Genomic DNA, 22,114 nt, shown 5'->3' with positions numbered 1-22,114 from the left:
TAAAGCCAAACCAACTGAAGTTTGTTGCTCTATTGTCTTCTAGGATCTAGCAGTGACTAGTGCAGTTTAGCTTATAAAATAATCTGATTTATTTAGACGAGCTCAGTAATAACTAGACATTTTTCATCTACTTTACTGGGTATAAACTGTTGAGTACAGTTTAAATATTTGATTTTATATTTCCTAACAACATATCAATATAAAAATAACAGTGCCCCAACTAAGATAAATCTATTTGACTATATTTAATATTTTAATATCAAAATGAATCTATTTAACCTCATAAAAAACTGTCTTCCTAGTTAACTTATATTCTCTCTCTATGTATGTATGTATATATATATATATATATATATATATATATATATATATATATATAAAACCCTCTATTACAAAATGTAGAATGTTCTCATCAACCAGAGAGAAAAATAATGAGGGTGTTTAAGAACTAATGAACTTTTCTAATTATATTTAAAGTAGTACAATATAATGCAAATAACATATCATTAAATGTTGTACACTCCTCTCCTATTTTAGTTTCCTAAAGTGAAGAACTATAAGTAAGATTAAACCAAATTTCTAACGCGAGATGTCCATTTTCTTGTGTAAACCCTTTGATTACAATGTAAATAGCGGATGCCTGCTTTAGATGGGGCTGTAAGCCAAGTGTGGGGCATTTTTCCTGATTAACGATTGATGCAGGAAGGCTCACCCCACTGTGGATAGCATAAATAAATTCTATATAATTACTTAATACATACATATAATTTAATATATATGTATACATATATAATTATATACACTTATAATTATTTATATGCATACATACATACATGCATGCATACATACATACATACATACATACATACATACATGCATGCATGCATACATACATTAGGCTGAGCAAACTATAGGGAGAAAGCAAGTAGGCACCATTTCTCCTCAATCTCTGCTTCAATTTCTGTCTACAGAAATCTCTGCTTCAATTTCTGTCTACAGAAATTGAAAACTCCTGCCTTGAGTTCCTACCCCGACTTCCATTCATGGTGGATTAGAAACTGTAAAGAGAAATAACCCCTTCCTGCCCACATAGCTTTTAGTTATGTCGTTCATCATAGCAATAGCAAGAAAACTAGGACAATCCTGTGTCCCGGTTTTATTGGCTCGTTTGTTCTCCTGACTCCTTGGGTTTTTACATAGTTCTCTATATTCTGGATATTAACCCTCTAGCAACCGAGGAGCTTCAAATGCAAGTGACACTGAGCGGATGCAGAGACTGTTTATAGTTACGGCTGTGCACATGTGCATGGATAACGATAATTTTAAAAGGACAAATTGTGAACTTGAGTGGGGGTAGCATGAGAAGAGTTAGATGGGGGGGGGTAGAAATGATATAAACCCATCTTATAAATGCATCAGCCAGTGCACTGATTCCATCGGATGGATGGCTCCTCTTGCAAGATGCCAGGACTGTGTGGAAGGTGACACTCATCGTGATTTGGAGCCCGGTCAGTGGAGGCTCAAAAGAAAAAGTGTTAAAGTGTTGGATGTTTTACAGCCAGTAAGTGAACAGGAAAAGTGAGTCAGGACATCAACTTTTAGAATGTCCTGTTGGAACCTCAGGGGCAGCAACGAATCCTTGAACCTGGCCCGCAGTTGCTGGCTGAGGGGAAGATGCCTGAAGTCCCCAGTTGATGATCAGTTTGCCTCTTCTTTTAACCCTGTTTCCTCTTGTCCCATGGCACTTCGAGAAGAATACAGTGCATTGCGCAGATGTCATGTAGGCTTTTGAGGACATTCGTATGACCTGAGAGTGTGCTCATATGGAAGTCCAGTCTTTGGGTCCGTCCCTACTCAATACCGCCTTAAATTCACGAGTTGAAATAAAAAGGTTTAAAACCAGGTGTGCTTTCACACACACCTGTAATCGCAGTACTTAGGGGGTGGAGGGAGATCAGGGGTTCAAGGCCGCCCTTGGATTGCAAGGCAAATGTCAATCACCTCTATAAACCAACCACTGCAGAAGAGGAAAAGATGGAAACCACATTTCTATGAAGTCTTTTCCATCTGTCAGAAACAGGACAGTGCATGGAGTTGCAGACAGGTTAGCAAACTGTCTAAAACATCTTTACTTTAGAACAAAATACGTATTTGTACATTCTCATTGTTTCTTCAGGCTAGAACAATTTTCTCTTAAAAAGAAATAAAGCTATGTTTATAGGCCTTAATGTAATCTTACCTCATAATTAAAGTGCAGACTTCCAGTTCCCATGTGATACTTCTGAGATTATTTTTGTTTCTTAGTTAATTTTACTGTTAGGCACATATGTAAGGTAAGTTTCTTGCATATGTTTTGAAAGCACATGTATGAAATTGAAAGGAAAATCATAGCCCTTAATTTTTATTACTAATACTTTAATGTTTCCTATAGGTTGAGCATACTTAATGTTTTATGAATTTTTATACATACGCTTCATATTCTGACTCTAAATAATGAAAATGAAGTAGTAGCAATCCTGCCGAGAAGAACCTAGTAGTCAACTTAATTCCTTAAGTTGGGGGTAAAAAAATTGAGGAAAGAGAGCAGTTAAATGATTAGCAAGTGGTGGGTAATTTATTATAAAAGCTCAGAAGCCAACAACATACTGGGGCTGGGGGTTAGCAATATTATTTTGTTTTGGTTTTTTATTTGTCTCTTTTTCAAAGACCCTGACCTGCTGGCTATACATTCAGAGATAGGCTACACTGCTATCCCCAGCATGGCAGCAACCTCAGGAAACACTTGGTTGGACATTTGAATGAAAAGCAAAACATCTATTTTTAAATAAGTAGCCACAGAAGGTAACCATGGTTAGGCAATGGAAGGTGTTTTGACTAGTCTGTTTGCATTCACTGGGACTTGACTTCCTTCCTCCTTCCTGCACCTCTGGCCTCATTCTGGTAACTAGCAAATCCAGGCATGCCTAGAAAAGCAGGAATACAGTGCTGGAGGAAGTGAGCCCCACAGCCCTCTTCAGTATTTTCTCAGTTCCCAGGGCTGCCCACACACTGCTGCTGTCACCAGCCTGCCAGCTAAAATTGATTCTACTTCCCTGGGCATCTTCCATCTGAGCTCCCCTTAATTAAACCTGCCTGTTGTCCCCAGGGCTCTCTAAGACTTGATTACCTTGTCAAACTTTCTGTCTCTTGAAATCCATCCTATGGGGCAAAATGGAAGAGTAAATAAACAAACTTATTAGGCCAGGGCTCTCATTTTGCACGTAATCTAAGTCAATTAATTCACGCCCCTGGGCCTGGTAGTGGCGGTGACTCTGGCCAAGCGAAGCGAAGCGCATGTTTGTGGCAACAGTCTTCCTCCCGAGTAATAAAGCATTGTGTCCCGAAGTCTGACCTCAGAAAGTTCTAGACTCACAGTTCTTCCTTGTTTTCCTTCATCCTCTTTATCTCTGCAGTTTCTGACTCGAGTATTACTTCCGTCCTGAGTTTTTCATGATAACTGACTCAGCCTTCAACCTATCAAGTCTTAATAATTTAGAATTATCATCAGAATGCCCTAAGATTTCACTTGCTGAGTCATGGTGAAGAGGACTCAGAGGAGAAAATAAACTGAATGAATGCTTCCCTCTGAGTAAACAGACTGAGTTATTACAAATCGTTCCCTTACACTTTAGTTACTGGAACACTCTGCATATTTGATTAGGCAGTTTGGGGATCATACATGTTCAGTATTATTTGTATTCAATGATCACATGTTTTTTTTTACATCCTTGTCTGTAAATTCTTTTCAGCCACCTTTTTTACCAAGGCTCTATCTTCCAGAGTCTTAGGACCCTGTCTGCTGTGATTTACTTTAGCTCAGATCACAATCTGATGCTATGCTTGAACAATGGATGTTTGTCCTCCTGAGGGGTGTTTCAGAGTTTTCATGAACACAGAGACAGACGGGACTGATGGAAAGCCGCTGCCGTGACTCTTTAGCCACTACTTCTTTTCCCTGCATTTTCACATGGCACTTCCACTGGCAGCTTTTACTTCCAAATGTCCTCAGTGCTTGATGAGAATGTGCCCTCGGACTCATGGATGAGGGGTTCTGGGTCATCCTGTGTAACAGTGGGCAAAGACAGCGCCAGGTCTTGAAGGCAGGCTATATTAAAAGTCCAGTCAAAGAGAACGTACATGTGCTTCTGGTAGAAGGAAGCCTAACTGGATGAATGGGAAATAATTCTGGAGCAGAAAGTAGTACAGTTGAGAGAAGCTGTTGCTTCTATTACATCCATGTCGCTGGAAAGTCTGTTAGACACCTTCATAGAAACCAGGTGTGAGTCTAGAACTCATGTTCTGGCAGGAGCTGAGTGGACTGGTCCACAGAATCATTTGCTTAGAAATATAGCTAGAGAAGTGAGGCTGGAAAGGATACTCGAAGCTGCTAGTATTTAAAATGTACAGAAGGAAGTCAGCAAAACAGACTAAGACGCTGAGAGCCCAGAGGTCACCTTCGCTGTTTCATCTCAGAAGCCTGAGAAGAAAATACACTGAGGGAAGAGAAAAATCAGTCTCATCTAAGGCTTCTTTGAGGCAGACAAAATGGACAATTTGGCAAAGTCCAGATGATTCAAGTGTGGGAGGAGAGGCGTGGGGTGGGGTAAATTCAATGAATAGATGGTAAATAACCAACCAGTTGGTCCAGGAGGGATAAGGAGGTGTTTGGGTGACATCCCCATCACTGGAGGACCTTGGTATGGGACACCTGCAGTGCTTTCTTGTAGGTTCTAAGAATGAAAAGATACCAAAGCAATGCTCGGGGCTTGGAAGCTAGAAGCAAGGTCTGTGTAGCCAGACATTCAGACCCAGCAAATCCTCTAAACGCATGAGGGCAATTTGTCGGGCTCACAGACGAACTGTCTTCCCTTGGAAGACAGCATAGCACTGAGATGATCGTAGCTAAGATCTGTCCTAGTGTGTGTTCTCTATGACTCAGGGCTTGGGCAACAGTGTGCCATCAAAAAGACATTCTTAAGCAGAAGAACCATGATTTGAACAAGGGAAGCACAAAGGGGCATAAGGCACAGACAAGTTATGACAATTTTGGAAGAAGAAAGCCAGAATCAGAGAGGTGCAGACAAAGCAGCAGTGGGGAGACTTGAACCGGGTCCCCGTATGACTGAGAGACATCCGGACCTACCGGGAAGATCGATCGCTTTGTAACTGAGATGAATAGATAGGGGCCAACTTGATGGCATGAAATTTCATTACAGGAGGCCTGTCACTGAAAAGTGCTTCCGGGCTGAGTTCACAAAGATAGGTTTGAGAACAAGGAAAGAAAACATAAATGCCAGGTTAAGAGATGTATGTGTACTAAGGAGGAAATCCTGGAAGGTTGGCACCAAGAGACAGATGGAATGGTCAGAACAGTAGGAGTGGTTTTGTAAAAAGACCACAGCAAACTCAGCTTAGATGGTGACACGCTTGCCTGTTGAGATCAGCAAAGTGCATGAAGGAAAAGTTATAGCAAGGATTTTATAAGAACAGTGGGATAGCCATTTGCTATTAGTCTCCTTTCTTTCCTTCCCCTCCCCCGTCCTCCACCTTTCTTCTTCTTCTCCTCCTCCTCCTCCTTTTCCTTCTCCTCCTCCCTTTCCTTCTCCTCCTTCTTCTCCTCCTCCTCCTTCATTTCTTTCCCTTCTCCTCTTCTTCTCCTTGTTTTTCTTGCCCTTTTTCCTCCTCCTCCTCTTCCTCCTTTTTTCCTTTCCTTCCTGGTATCCCAGGGAATTAGGATGTATAATGTCTTTTGCTCTTTTTACCCTACACAAACAATCTGATATGAAAGTAAAAAATATCCATCTAGGTTCAATTTGTTAAGAAAATTGAATGTTTTTTTCTGCCCAGCTTTTGATTCTGAAAATAGTGCCTGAGATTTCGAAGCAGTGATAATTGAATGTGTATATATGTAAAATAGACTAAGCAGAAAAATATGCTTAATACTTGTGGCTCACACCCTAATGCCATATATGTGAAGCCATAATAGAAATGATTGGTGATATCTGATCTCAGGTTCCAGCACCTGCAGGAGAGTTGGAGGCTGTTGTGTTATAATAGTCAGCTCTCTAGCCAGGATTTGACATAAGTGCCTGGAATCTTCTCCTGATTCAGGGACCAGCCATTTTGGCTGCAGCATAAGGATAACCCTTCACCCAGATCTAGAATCTTCTCATATACATTAAAGACAGAAGAAGCAAGTAGTAACTTAAGTATGCCACCCAGCAGCAGAGCAGTAACACTGTTCTAATGTTTTAGGGCATCCTCAGATCGTCTTGGGAAGGGATAAAGAATGACAACGATGGATCACCAGTTCCCTTCTTGGATCTTTGTCAATGAGAGGACATTCATAACCAGGTAACCATACACCATACACCTGTGTGATACGTAACTTTGCTCAAGTCACAGTATGCCACTCAGAGCTTCTTGGAATGACCCATGACCAACAAGATCAGTACTGTGAATCACTCGGTAAGATACTAGACAAGACAGCTAAGCCATACCCTGTCACACAATGGCCACTTAGGCCTCATAAGCACTTACCTGACCTCACTTAAAATTATGTTTCAGTTTTAATAATTCAAACACTCAGGAGGACCGAGTTGAGGAGATAAAGTTCCTCATGGATGACATCAATACATTCAGAGTGTGTTCTGGGCCCATTCATCACATGTTTAGTCCGTAGCTCTCTCTCTGTCTTTCCATTTCTTGCACATTTCTCTTGATGTGAGATTACATAAGATATAGGCAACATCCTTACCTAATTCCATACCAATAGGAAGTAAGGTATTCTATGGCTTTGGGAACAATAGAAGTTGAGAACATGAAAGGTGAGAGTTGAACCTGGCTGAGTCAGGGCAGGTGTTGAGAAAGAGAAAGTGGTAATGAAGACTCAAGTGGTACCCGAACGTGCCCAAGTCACAGCGGAACTGAGATGCGGGTTGGCTGCCACTAAGGAATGCCAGTGTTCTAAAACAGAGTAGCAAAGCGAAGGGGCACAAATGTGGTCAAAAGCCACCAGGAGAGGATAAAGATGAGGTGTAAGAGTGGAAACAGACTTAAAAGGAGAAGTTACCTTCATTCATTGTTTCGTTCACTCGGGTGCTTGCTGGCCACTCGCTGTAGAAAGACTGGACCGAGCACTGAGCACTGTTTACTTTTGAAGGACAGAGGGTACCGGCAATATGATGACAAATAAAGGAAACAGAAATAAAACAGCAACGGGAATGAAGAATCTGGAGGCAGACCGGCAGGGAGTCTCTAATCCAAGGAGGTACTCAAGGGAGGCCCGAGTGAAGACACAGGACCGGAAGGCAAAGCTTCAGGAAAACGGCCGTGGGCATTCCTCCCTCTGAAACAGATGTGTGCTCACAGTATTAATTCACCTGGCCGGTGTAGAGGAATAATGTAGAAAGGGAGGAAGCCACGGTGAGATCAGAGACGCAGAGGGTCCAGAACACACAGTGTTTTGGAGGCCATTGTGAAACTAGGCCTTTCCACCAAAGAAGATGAGAAGCTCTTCGCCAACTACACCAGTGGTTAAGAGCACTAACTGCTCTTCCAGAGGTCCTGAGTTCAATTCCCAGCAACCACATACATGGTGGCTGATTTGTAAATTAATTAACTGTTTCTATCTCAGCCTAGCTTCCAAATGAGTGAGGCTCAGACTATGATCTATGTACTTAGCTTTGCACAATTACTGGTTGATGGCCCCTGATCTAATTCTCTAATGCCAGACTGGCTACTTCCCCAGCTGTGTCCCCCAAGCTTACTGTTTGTGTTTCTCCCAGGCTAGTCCTGCTCCACCAGCCTGTCCTCTGTCTCTCAGGTGTATGCTGTTGATCCAACACATCTAATGGAGACCTCCTGTTCTCTCTGTCTTCCTCCTCCCTCAAGCCCCTTCTTTTCATCCATTCCTCATGGCCCCTACCTGTGACTGAAACTCTGCCTGTTTCTATTCTTTCCTGTAACTGGCTGTAGCCACTTTTATTTAAGCAGTAGTTTTAGATTGGGGAGCAAGGGTTATACAACAAAGGCTGCTGTACATGGACGTCACCTGTCTCAGGGCAGCCAGATCGTTGGGTATAGAACTCAGCATTTAAATACACAGCAGCACCAGACCAACGCCCAACACAGATTCTGTTTTACAAAGCTGAGGCCACACTATCTTTTCTTACAGGACCATCACTAGATTAGAAATCTGTGATTTCTAATCCTGTATCACTTGAGAAAATCTTGCTAAAATGTTTTTAATAATAGGGCAGGATTCAGGGACAGAAACACCACCGCAATTTCTGTCTTCAAGATGGCTGTAGTCTTGTTTTGAAACATAAAGCTGGTTGGCAGAAATAGCCCTGGATTAATATGTGCAAATAATATAAGGTTACTTCCACAGATCAGCCCTCTAAAAACATCTGCTCTCTCGACAACAGATGAAGGTCTCATGGCCTCTCTTATTTTTAACAGGAGTGCTTGGCTCTACAAGGTACAATGGAAATTACTTGAGTTACGAACTAATGACTGTTTGCTTATGTTTCATAAAAGTGAGCAGGTGTGTGAGCCTGGTGTAGGAATCATATTAAGTGTAATGTAGATCATCTTTAACACTTATGGAAAGTATTGAGAAAATAGAAGTATACATAATGTCTTAGTCAGGGTTTCTATTCCTGCACAAACATCATAACCAAGAAGCAAGTTGGAAAGGAAAGGATTTATTCAGCTTACACTTCCATATCGCTGTTCATCACCAGAGGAAGTCAGGACTGGAACCCAAGCAGGTCAGGAAGCAGGAGCTGATGCAGAGGCCATGGAGGGATGTCACTTACTGGCTTGCTTCCCCTGGCTTGCTCAGCCTGCTTTCTTATAGAACCCAGGTCTACCAGCCCAGGGATGGCACCACCCACAATGGGCTGGGCCCTCCCCCCTTGATCACTAGTTGAGAAAATGCCTTACAGCTGGATCTCATGGAGACATTTCCTCAACTGATGCTCCTTTCTCTGTGATTAACTCCAGTTTGTGTCAAGTTGACACAAAACCAGCCAGAACACATAATCTTTGGTTTTACAGATATTACTTAGAGAAAAATAGCAAAGGAAAGCAAAGTCAGTTATAAAATTACTGACAATGGATAACACTTTAAATTGGCCTAAATAATTAAAACAGGAATTCATATTTAGCTTAGTATTATCATAACCCTCAGCCAGACTGCACTGATATTCCTCTTTCTTTTTTTGTGGGGGAGGGAAGGGTTTACTTTGTCCCACCAACACATTTGCCTTCTTACATCAGCCTTAACACCTAACATATAATATTACTATTTCCCTCTCTGAAAATATTTTGACAAGCGTTTTCAAATACTCAGCTATGATATAGAAAAAGTATTAGTTATTGGCAATTAAATATGTCACAATGAAGCCCCACACTGTGTGGATGTGTCCAAAGATGCTGAGATTGTAGTGAGATTTAGTTTTTACCTTTGAATCGGTCAACTGAAGAACCTAGAGTTTATCTTCTGTAGTCTGGATGTCTTTTAGGCCATGGGCTGTCTGTATGCTCAGGGAGCCCCAAAGGACCGAGCATTATCAGGAGGCAGAGTAATTCCACAGGCACTGTACATCCAGATAGAGCTTTTCAATATACAGTCTGTAGGGCACTGATTCTAAACTGGAATCCAACAGTGCAGACCTGGGCTCTGTCCCGGCACTGTTCAGGTGGCTCTCCCGAGTGCTGAACTTGGTGATCAGAGGAGGAAGAGATTCAGTTCTGCCTGCTTCTAACTCTCTTTCACAAAATTCCCGAAACCATAAGAAACCTCTGCAGAACTGTCATTGAAAATGACACGGCCACTTCTGGCCAGCTGTGGTGTCCAGCAGGCCCACAGCTGGCAAACAGTCCCTACGTGTTTACTCGCTTACATGCTTTTCAGCTCCCTGTCTGCATTTGGCATCATAGTAAACAAAAACAAAACTACCAGCTTTTTAAGGGTTTTTCATTTGCCTGAACTGAGATGCAGGAAGTATTATTAGTTGCTGTTAAAGTAGATTTTTAAAATATGAATAAAGTAGTAGCGACCTAATTGAAATTTGGTTTTAGCACATTGGGTGAGAATTATCACAAGAGGCCCTGTGGGTCATGGCACCTCAGCCAGTAAAGCGCCTGTATCTTAGGATCCGGTGACTAAGGTTTGTTTCTAGACCTCCTGACTCCGAGGTGTTGGTACCAGTTCCCTTCACACTCTAGTGACTATGGTTTCAGTTGCTCCTTCATTCCCTGGAGTCACCACTGTGCTGGGTGCTTATGCAAATATTCCAAATTAAATAGGGTTCCATTTGGTTGCTTTCAAAGCACCTTCGTTTTATCCTTTTAAATCGGGACACTTGAGATGTGTGTAAATACCAGCCCTATACTTAAAACAAACAAAAACAAAAGGTCCACTCCCGTTTCAAATGGTGGTTGGATTTCAGAACCTGTTAGGTTTTCTGTGCTTAGAAACAACCCTAGGAGGCCAAGAGGCACATGCGCATTCTTGTCCTTAGTAAATAGCATGATGTCATAAGTCTATGCAGAAAGTGCATTATTCCTTACAGTTTCTTGTTGCAAGCACTTTAGCTAGTACCCTTTGCTGAGACCAAAGAACCAGCCACCCACATTTCTAAGCACAAATTATACACAAAGGGACCGGTTCCTGAGGCTGCCTCCTACCTGTTTCAGAGAGCCAAAGGGCATTGTTACAGTGGGGGCCCACAGTCTCCTGATCAAAGGACCAGCCAGCCTGAGGACAGGTCTATAAGCAGATGGTATTTCTCTCTGGAAGACTACTTCTAGGTTTAGCGAGGTTGTGGAAGGCCTCTCTAAAGGTTTTTGGTTTGTTTGTTTTTTTTGTTTTTTTTTTTTAAATAAAGAGCTAAGAGTTTAAAATGAGCAAGAGGCAAAAGGGGTTGAAATGTGCTTAGAAGGATCCCCTTTAGAACATAGACATTTTTTCATGTAGATAACATTTTTAAATTTTCACAGTATTACTACTGGTGGTCTAGTGAAAATAGAGATTGTTTTCATAGTTGAGTGACACATGTGGGGATACATCATAGAAAGTTCAGTGATGTCACCAGATGTGTGGAAAGATGTTACTTGTTAAAAATTTTTATAGCTAATATTTCCCAAAGAGCATGGATTTTTCAGTAGTCATTGAGGATACCAAAGGCAGCCCCGCTACCGCGGGTAAAGTTTATCTGCCAAATGGTCTTCCATTCTATCCCTTCAGTGGATTCAAAAGACAAGGTCTTCCAAGATAACACAGAGACTTTCCCAGAGTCTGAAAGTCAAACTTCAACCCCATCCCACCCCCATTTTTATTACCTGTATAGAATTTACTTGAATTTCCCATGTCTTCATTGCACTAGTAGGAAGCTATCCACCTCCCTACCACCAAGAGTAGGCTGGGATTCGATTTTCCATATTGTATTCTTTAAACAAATGAGGTCTGAGGGTGTGCCGTGAGCCAGAAGCTGTTGTCAGAAGAAAATCGAGGTGAAAGAAAAGGAAATCTAATCTCCTCACACAGGGCACCAGTGATGTGTATATAAAAAAGAAAAGATGATGTCCCGGGTTTCAGCACCAATGTTAGGGAAAAGATGCATGGGGAGGGAGGATATGGCCCATGGAGGTGTGGCAAGGCCTGGGGGCAAGGAGGATGCCTCTGGGGGAACCCATGCTGGGAATCCCTTCCCCCTGAGGGACCAGCCACAGGATGGTATTGTACAGAATAGAGCTTATTTAGGTCATGGGGAAAGTTAAGAGGGTAGCAGAGGCAGAAAGAAATAGGGGGGCAAGTAGTCCCCTTTATAGTGTCCCATAACTGGGGCATAGCATACCTAGCTGTTGCCAGGAATAAAGCAGGACCCTTCTAGAAGGAGCTTGCTGGCTAGGGCTGCAGCTCTCAACTTGCCCAGAAAATTACCCAGAGGCCAGACCTTTCCTCATGCTTCCTGAGTCTCCAGTCGGCCTGAGGTGGGGATCTGCTTGGCTAAGTTCCAGGTAACTCAGCTGCTGTGCTCTGAAGTGCAGGTTTAAGCTGGCAAGAAAAAGTGAGGTGGGCACTCTAGAGGGGCAGAACCTCACCTTACTGAGTTCAGGAAGAGACTGTACTGACCACGGAGGGAGGGAGCTAATCACAGGGGCAAGAGGTATCTGGTACAGGAAGTCACCAAATCCTGTGGCCAGTGAGTTACAGCACGCAAAAACATTCCAGGTTAGCCGAGGTACAGGACACACAAAAGTATATATTATTTTTACATTAAAAATACTTATTCTTTAAATGGATGTCCTGTCTGCATGCATATTTGTGCACAGTGTGCAAACCTGGTGTCTGCAGAGGCCAGGAGAAGGCAGCACTAGCTTCTCTGGGAAAGGCATTGTGAGCTGCCCTGTGGGTGCTGTGAATCATACCTGGATCCTCTGGAAGAGCAGAAAGTACTCTTAACCTCTGAGCCATCTCTCCAGATGCAATCACATCTCTTAAAGGAACATTAAAAAACGAAAGCAGGAAGAGGAACCAAGCAAGATCCTTGTGTGCTGTGATAAGAATTGGAAGATTTTATGCAAAGACCGAGAGAAAGACATTTGAGGATGCCGTTAGACAAGTTCTGTGCTCCATGGAGATCCTGTTAATACCCCACAGTTACCTGGCAATAGCCAGGTATGCTCTGCCCCAGTTACATGACACTATAAAGGGGGCTACTTGCCCCCTCCTCTCTCTCTCTCTCTTAGTCTCTCACTCTCTTCCTTCTGTCTTACCCACTTTGTCCCTCCTCTCCCCCATTCCCTTCCCCCAACTCTCTCCATGTGTTCATGGAAGGCCTCTACTTCTCTACTCCTTCCCTCCCCTCCCTCCCTCTCCCTCCCTCTCTCTCCCTCTCTCTACCTCTCTCTCTCCTTTTCTCCCTCCCTCCCTCCCTCCCTCCCCCCCTCTGGATTCCCAACATGGGTCCCTAGAGGCATCTCCCATGCCTCCATTCCTCACCACTCCTCTGTTGGGTATATCTCCCCCCCACACACTCTCTTTATCTTTTTCCTAACAATTACTGGTCAACTTCTAGCAATAATCGCACAGGCTTGGTGAGGCTGGATGGCTTACAGGAAACTAATGGACGACTTCTTTAATAGGCTAGCAGGATCGAGTCCCCCTCCAGAAGGAGCAGGAAGGGCCGTGAGTGTGAGGCACTGCTGGCCTTCCTTCTTAGTAAGCACAAAGTCCCTCACCTTTCACACACAAACCACAGTGTTTCACAGTAACACTTGGGCCTGTCCAAACAACGACCAGTGATGTGTGGCACAGCCACGTTTACTTTCCAAGTGACTCCCCCCCCCCCACACCGAATTTTCCATTAAGCTTTGTTTTAAACGAAGTGGAAGACTTGAAAGGAGAGCGTACCTCTGGGGTGAATGAGGAGCAGGCATTTGGAACCATTCGCCCCGCCCTCTGCCTTCCCGGCTCAGCCAATCATTCCACCTCCGAAGCAACAACTCTGGCCTGAACAACTACAACAAGCCTTTTCCCCGGACTTCCCTTCCGAGGCGCATTCTCTTTGAGCTATGGGATGTTCCTCTCTTATGTATCCCCCATTATCTTGGCTAAATCCTCCGAAGGTTTCTTGCTGTGCTCAGAGCAAATGCATATCCCTCCATATAGCTTCAGAGGCCGGCAGGATCTCCAGGACCTCATTACGAGTCATCACCTTGCCTTCAGAAGTGCCTGAGTAGCCCTACGAGACATTTGTGTGTCTGCCTGGAATCTCTCCCTCATTCTTCCTCCGGCTGGATGGTCCCATGACTGAGGTCTCGGTTTACTCTCTCAGACCTCCTGAGCCCCATCCCTCACGTGCCTTCCTCACGTGCCTTCTTCCCCAGCACCGTAAGGTAGATTCCATCTTCTCACAGATCCCTATCAGATAATGATGTTCCTTTGCCTTCTCTCTTTCCTTGCTTGCTGGTAGAGAGTGATTCTCGTCTGCAGAAGCCTCTGTGTTTTGTTCAAGGCTGTCCCCTGCTTCTCTCACATCTGACATACTCACCAGAGCCCCACTGCATAGATCCGGGGATGTAACCAGCCTCAGAGACCTTGGTCGAGCATTATTATGACTCCGTGTGCTTTCTGGTCGAGGGGTACAATCATGATCCACTTGGCACATCCATTTTGACGTATATACAAATAGAGACATCAAAAGCAATCAGTGTCGTCCCAATCAGAATGACTACATGTCTGAACTGTCATTCTCCCCATAGAGAGCCTCCCCCTCTTAAAGGGTGAGATCACCTGGATTCTCAGTACTGTGGATGTAAAAAGAGTGGACCCCAAAGTGGCCCTCCCTCAGCTGCACTGGATTCACCGAGGCCGTTAGGCATTCGGATTCTCACCTGTCAGCCCAGGAAGGAGGCTAGACCAACCTCGGCTACATAGTGAGACCCTAGCCAAGAAGAAGACCAAAGAATTAACATTTGAAACACTAGAAGAAAAAATGTCCCATCTTTCTATCCTATCCACAACCTGTATGGTTTAGTAGCATCGCTCCAAGTAGCAAGAGCACTCTCACTTGGTGGCGTTTGCATAGTTAAGACATCTGGAGCCTTTCTTGTGTTTACCCCCTAGTCCTCCACCTCCCTGACCCTGAGCAGGGGCAATTCTTAACATTCTAGCATAGTTTCTAGGGAAGCCAGGGCCTCCGCCTCTTTGGAAAGGATAGAAGCTTCGGGGCAAATACCTCTGCACAGGACTCTGACCTCAAGGGAGGCAATGTTTACTTCAGTTAAGATGGTACTCTTCTCCTTGGCCTCCCAGCCTTCCGACTTTGGAACCCTTCATTTCCAATGGAAGTGGGCTAGCCTACTTTGCTGGCAGAGTCTATGTGCCAGGTGGTAAGGCATTCTTCCTTCAACATTCCAGCCAGAAAAAGAGGCCCAGGGCAAAGAGACCTGGTCCCCAAAGTCCCTTCTGGGAGAGGCCCTGCTGAAGTGTGTGACTTCCATTGCAGGATGCTGGGAAGGGTGAAGAGGGTTCTGAGCATTTGGCCAGTGCTTAGAGACATCAGTACTTTAGAACAACAGCTTTAGCTGGCTTTCTGATGAGGATTGACTTTCTGGAAATAAATCATACTTCCTGATTCTACCTTTCCAGAGGCAGGCAGCCATTTTTACTGTGAATTGTGGATGTCAACTGTGCAAAACCACGAATACATCATACACTTAACTTACATGCACAAGGGCCAGAGGCTCCAGAGCCCCTGAAACTTCAGTTATAGACAGCTGTGAACCATCTAATATGGATGCCAGGAACTGAACTTGGGCCTCTGGTTGAACCCTTAACCTCTGTGTCACCTCTCCAATTAATAGTTGTTTTATAAAAGCATACAAAATGTTTTAAATCAAACATTCGACCAGCCTTATAAAATTGTTAAACATCTATTTGCTAAAATGTAATATTATGAACAAAGTCCACAAAGTAAACTAAATATTAAAAGCAAAAAGGTGGGGTGTGTTTACAATCTACCCTGGGTGTTGAAGGGACCCAAGTAAAACAGCCCTGCTCTAAAACATGGGAGGATCCACAGAGAACATTACCTAATGTCAACATCAGGCCACAGTTCAGTGACTGACTTGAACAGCCAACATTTTCCAACAAGTCCCCCAGAGAGTGGCACAGATGTAGGAGACACCCCCAAGTGTGGCCATGGTTGTTACTTGGTACATGGTAGTCTTGGGTTATGGCATGCGACAATATCTGTCACATGTTTATAGTGAGTCCAATTTTATAAGGATCAAGAATGGAACAGGGCTCCTTGGGTTTATAGAGGAGCCACTTCATGAGTACTCTGAGCTCAAGTTTAGCATCCATGTGTCTCCAGATATGAGACATAGCTCTCTTCTTCCCTTGCTCCTGTTGCTGCTGACTAAGCTGAGTAAGGGCTTCTTCTAGACAGCTGACTCATCCCATAAGGAAAGGCACTCACTTCTTGATAGGTTTGCTATGTCATGATGTGGTGCTTCCCATCTGCTGAACAGCTGCAGCTCCAGTCACAAGGTACAAAGTGTACGTTAGCGTTGGCACTTCACACACGCTTTTAATTCTCTAAAGCCATCTTCCCATCCCAGTTTCTCCAGAACTTCCTAGAGTTCTGGCTTGCTTTCCTCCAGAGCCCATGCTAGAGAATTCTAGGTTCCCCTAAGCACCTCCCAGATCCCTGCCTGTAAAGATGTTCTTAACACACATGGTATGTGCCGTGAGGTAATATTTTATGTTCAAAAAAAAAAAAAAAACTCCCAGAAAGTCAAGGTTTGATGGCTTATTCAAATGAGTTTGGATGAGTTTGGATCATATTTTTGTTTCTTTGCCATCTCCGTGGGGTTCTAGACATTCCAGGTTCATTAAAAAATAAAAGTAAAAAAGTTAAATTTAAGAAGACCGGATGTGTAACTGTTCTCTAAGCAACCATTTTAGACCTTCATCAGAGGATTTGAGTGCGCCCAGTCTGTGTTAGGTAAGTAGGTACCTAACTTGTACTTATTTGAAAACCAAGGCAGAAAGAGGTACAACTTCTTTGTATTCATTAAGAATGGGTCCACTATCTCAAGTAGTCAAGGGCATCTAACACAGCTCAGCATAAGCCGGCAGGTGGGCAGGAGTGTGAAGTAAGACTGCAAGCCCAGTGCATGGCTACTAAGGACACCAGAGAACTTTGAGCCCATACAGTGTGAAAATGCTTAAGTGTATATACATGTGTATGTATGAATAATGTGTGTGCGACTCCATTCCACAAAATACACAAATCTATATGCCAAGTGGTTGTACATTAAAACTCTTTAAAAGCCCTGAATATAACCAGAATGTGGCTCATAAAAGGTAAAAATAATAATAATAATAATAAAAGAAAAAGAAAAGAAAAGAAAAAAGAGGGGGGTCCACTTAAGTGGGCTCTTAAAATTCTGCTAAAATAAAATTAAATAAATTAATAATAAAATTAAATAATTAAAAAAAAAACTTGATAGCACCTTTTCTGTCCTGGCCACAAGTGCCTCTACTGTAGTTATTTTGGACACCTTCTAGATTCTAGATCATTCCATATATGTGGAACATTCAATCATCTTTCCAGCCTTGTTGCTGAGCCTCTGCCTCAGATGATGCTCTCAGTCTCCCTTGCTGCCCCCATGTTCTCTCTGACTAAATCCACCTGCACCTACCTCTCCGCCTCCTGGCTTTAGTGTTGGCCCGTCTTCCTCTCACCTAGAACTTCCTCAGCTTCCCATAGCTCAGAGGATGAATTTAAGTTTTGTGAGGCGCCCATTCTCACAAATGCCCAGGACATGTTTGGAACCTCATGTCTGAGCTGCTCAGGCAGACTGCAGAAATGCTGGTAAGCATTTGGTAATGTTCCCCTGACCTGGTTAGCTCTTCTGGTTTAGTTATTGCCCACCCAGGTCCACCACAGGGACTGTCTGTGCTCACCGTTCATATGACTTGGGTTTTTTGACTGTTGTCACATAATTGCTTCCACCGTGTATGTATAAATAGCATTAGGTCAGCCTTTCTCTTACCATGCTTCATATGAATTACCACAGACAGAGGACTAACTCCCCCCTTATGCCCCTAGTTTCAGCCAATCAAGCGGGTATATTAGTATACTCACAAGTTAATGTTTCTTCCCAATGTTATGTCCACCCATCCATCATTGGGTCCTTAAACTAAAATTGCCTTTCTGGTGGGAGTTAAAGGGCATTTGTAAAATGCATTCACCTCTGCTCAGAGACTGAACATTTCCACTGCAGGGTCCTGTGTGATGCTTAAAGACTTGTACCACTCCACGCATGGGGCTTGGCCAGAAGCTGAAGCCGAGGGATGAGAATACGTAAAGCTCCCTGAGCCTTCATAATGATGCTCTGAGCACAGCATCTCTGGACTTTCATCCCTAATGAACCTGAGCTTCTTTGTGCTGCTCTGGCATAAAAGCATCAAAGCTTACAAAAGGGCTAACATGCATTTCAGTGGTAGCACAATTTCAAAGGAAGTATCTCACAGTAATGGCCCTAAAGAAACAAAATCAGTGTGAAATTTAGAACAGATATTCTAAAATGGATACAAAAATTGTGGTACATATACACAATGGAGTACTACTCAGCTATTAAAAACAATGACTTCATGAAATTCCTAGGCAAATGGGTAGAACTTTAAGCTATCATCCCGAGTGAGGTAACCCAGTCACAAAAGAGCACTCATGGTATGTATTCACTTATAATCGGATACTAGCCCAAAAAGCTCGGAATACCCAAGAAACAATTCATAGAACTTATGAAGCTCAAAGAGAACAAAGGCCAGAAGGTGGATGCCTCAGTCCTTCTTAGAAGGAAAAACAAAACTCTCATGGGAGGAAGTAAAGGGACAAATAGAGGAGCAAGGATTGAAAAAAAGATCATCCAGAGACTGCCTCACCTGGGGATCTACCCCATCTGCAGCTACTAAACCCAAGCACTATTGCTGATGCCAAGAGGTGCTTATTGGCAGGAGCCAGTTAGGGATGCCTCCTTAGAGGCTCTGCCAGAGTCTTACAAATACAGCTGAGGATGCTTGCAGCTAACCATTGGACTGAACATGAGGACCCCAATGAAGGAGCTAGAGAAAGAACTAAAGAAGCTGAAAGGGTCTGCAACCCCATGGAAAGAACAAGATGATCAACTAACCAAACCCACCATAGCTTCCAGGGGCTAAAACACCAACCAATGAGCACACATGGAGAGACCCATGGCCCCAGGTGCATATGCAGCAGAGGACAGCAGTGTCTGACATCAATGGGAGGAGAGGCCTTTGGTTCAGTGAAGGCTTGTTTTCCCAGTGTAGGGGAATGCCAAGGTGCTGAGGCGAGAGAGGGTGTCTGGGAGAGGGAGCACCTTCATGGAGGCAATGGGAGGGGGAGGAGGGATGGGATTGGGGAAAGGGATAACATCTGAAATGTAAATACAGAGAATATCCAATTAGAAAAACTTTAAAATTTGAAATAAGTCATTTGGGAAGAGGAACCGTAGCCTGGAGGCCTTCACTGGGATTCCTTCTATGGTCATTGCCCAGAAGGTATGAATCCTTGGAAATGTGCACACTGGAAATTGCAAGTAAAGAACAGCGACTACAAAAATCATGTTGTTGTGACTCCAACATGTAAAAAAACAAAATACATAAAGCCCGTTGTTCAGTACTCAGCCCATGTTTGTTCAAGAGCAGCTTATGGCAAGCAACAGGAACCGTCAGTGGGTGAAGCTAAAGCATCGGCTCACATGGCCGGTGTGAGAACCACATATGTGTTTGAGCAGCAAGGACATATGAACAATGACATACTTGGAATTAAAATGTTACAGAATATTTTTCTCCTTTCCCTTGTTACTGTTGTTTTTTTTGGTGTTGGGTGGCTTGCTTTTCGGAAGAGGTTACTCTGATAAGTTTACTTGGTTAGAATGAGCTGATTGCCTACCATGGACCAACAACTCTACTACCAGAGACATAAAATCAGAACAAAACTTCCAAACACGTCACCCTCAAGGAGCTTCATACCTGTGGGGAAGACAGAACACACAACTAAAAAGTCAAGTTTCCAGCCAGACAAGCTATATAGTAAAACTTGTCTCATAAAAAGGACAAAGGGATGGAGGGGTATGGAAGTCCAGAAGTCACGTTTATGGATTGTTAAAGAATATAGTAGAGACAGAGGTGAATGAAGAAAGCAAAATATGAAATATTGGAAGAGGTAAAGATTTAGAATAGATGGTCAAAAATGACTCCTTACATAGGTGACTTCTTTTATTAATGGAGCGGGTAGTTTTATTTTATGTGTATTGATGTGTTTTTCTCACATGTATGTTTGTGTACAGTGTACATGAAGGCCCCCAAAGAAAGTGTTGGGTCCTCTGGGTCCAGTGTCATGAACAGTTGTGAGCCCACAAGTGGAAGTTGAGACTAGAACCCGGGTCCTCTGGAAGAGCAGCCAGGGCTCTCAACCACTGAGCCACCTCTCCAGCCCATAGCTGGCTTTTGATTAAACAATTGCAGAAAATAAACAAATGAGACAGCAGTGTGGTGTGAAGGAGGAAGCCATTCTAGAGGAGCAAGCAGCAAGTCCAAAGGCCTGAGGACCTGCTGTGTCCCAGAGACATGGAGAAAGCCGAGCAGTGAGTGAAGGAAAGAGTAACATGGAACAAGGTGACAGAGGAGTAGATCAGACATAATCTCTCAAGTCACCATAGCAACAGGATGTTGAATTCCATTCTGAGAAGACGATGAGGAGTTCTGAGCAAAGAAGAAAGATGGCCAAGTTCACACTAAAATAATTCCTATGGTCAAGAATTCACAATAGATTCAGGAAGCCTTGTAGGAGGCCATTTCTGTAGTCTAGGTGAGCGAGTAAGCCTCTCCAGACATGATATACCAGAGTCCCCGCAGGGCCTACCTATCACCTGTTCCCCCCGCCCCCAGAGTCCACCTGTCACCAGTGTCTCCTCACAGTGTCCACCTGTCACCTGTGCTCCCCTACAAAGTCTACCTGTCACCTGTGCCCCCCAGAATCTACCTGTCACCTGTGCCCGCCCAGAGTCCACCTGTCATGTGTGCTACCACAGGGCCTACCTGTCACCTGTGTCCCCTCACAGTGTCCACCTGTCACCTGTGCTCCCCCACAGAGTCCACCTGTCACCTGTGCTCCCACAGAGCCTACTTGTCACCTGTGCCCCCCCACACACAGAGTTCACCTGTCACCTGTGCTCCCACAGGGCTTACCTGTCACCTGTGCCCCCACCCCGAGTCCACCTGTCACCTGTAGCCTCCCCAGAGTCCACCTGTCACTTGTTCTCCCACAGGGCCTACCTGTCACCTGTGCCCCCCCACCAGGGCCTACTTGTTCCTTGAGTAAGATTCCTCTGGAGCAGCAGACATTAGTTAAGTCTGACCTTTGTTTTAACATCACGGAGAGACATGATGTCAGATTGGCAGCAGGTGTTTAGTGTCTGGATAGTTAACTGTTGTGAAACAGGTGGTTACATTGTTGTGAAACAAAACAAGTAAAATGTAAAGCATATTTCCTTCATAGCTGCCTCCTTTGACCAAGCTTCCCACCAGTACTGTCTTCACTCTCTCTCTCTCTCTCTCTCTCTCTCTCTCTCTCTCTCTCTCTCTCTCTCTCTCTCTCACACACACACACACACACACACACACACAGGGGCACACATATTTTCATCACTAATTAGCATATTTAAAATGTGTAGCCGTGCTAAGAATGCTTCTGCTTTCCATGGCACCTTAATTAAAATGGCAGTGTAATAACAACTCCACAGAAACGTTATTTTGTCTAATACTTTAACACAGTAAAAGTGCTGTGTTGTTATGTTTTACTAGTCTGAGACCTAAGATCGATTTCGATTTGTAAATGTCCTTTTTCTCTTTTTTCCCCCCTTAGGGAACAGCTCAATTCTTTATTGGAAGCTTATAATGTCTTCTATGAAAACCAGAAAAATCTGCATATATTGTATGGACAGGTAAGCCCATTTAAGAAATGCAATAGCTGATTCACAGAGAACAGATTTATATTTCTATCCTATAGCCACTTGGATGTGTCAGGCTGGGCTCAAGTCTCGACCTAGCTACCCGTGTGGTCCAGAGCTGCAGATAAATCTTTAACTTTTGTTCATTTCCATGTTTAGGCTACGTCACAAAATAATAGGCCTGGGATGCTCGCAAGCTTCTAAGCATTGTTCGATGCAGAAAAGCATATAGGAAGTAATTTTAAGGACCCATTTGCTTTCTGTCTTATACATGGAGGATTTCTCACATATGAGATAATGCCCTGAACGGTGAATCCTGTCCTGTCTCGCGTCCATAGCAACGCGTGTGGGGGAGGTGTGCACTGTGGCACCGCTGGCAGAGTCACGTGATGGTGCCTCATGTCCACCAGGGAGGGATTATTACAAGTCATGTTGTAAATGTAAAGCTTGAGTTGTTTGTTGAAATGAGTAGGCCGAGCTCCAGCGGCTGTGTGCGGCTGCATAGGGACCACAG

At 43.8% G+C, this 22,114-nt stretch overlaps 1 protein-coding gene across 4 annotated transcripts in view; it reads left to right on the top strand.

Annotated features, from left to right (window-relative positions):
• Nucleotides 1–6,328: 6,328 nt before the first annotated feature.
• The window catches only part of RASSF6 (Ras association domain family member 6), a gene marked incomplete at both ends in the record, with an annotated part of 30,200 nt that continues 14,414 nt past the window's right edge, over nt 6,329–22,114 (top strand). For all 4 annotated transcript variants that reach the window (XM_080910227.1, XM_080910225.1, XM_080910226.1 and 1 more), the window contains 2 exons: nt 6,329–6,393; nt 21,516–21,594. In XM_080910227.1, coding sequence (XP_080766353.1) covers nt 6,329–6,393; nt 21,516–21,594 — 144 coding nt within the window. The remainder of the gene's footprint in view (nt 6,394–21,515; nt 21,595–22,114) is intronic.

Source organism: Micromys minutus, assembly GCF_963924665.1.
Source record: "Micromys minutus genome assembly, chromosome: 1".
NCBI classification, from domain to species: domain Eukaryota; kingdom Metazoa; phylum Chordata; class Mammalia; order Rodentia; family Muridae; genus Micromys; species Micromys minutus.
This window is presented reverse-complemented; position numbering and strand designations above follow the sequence as displayed.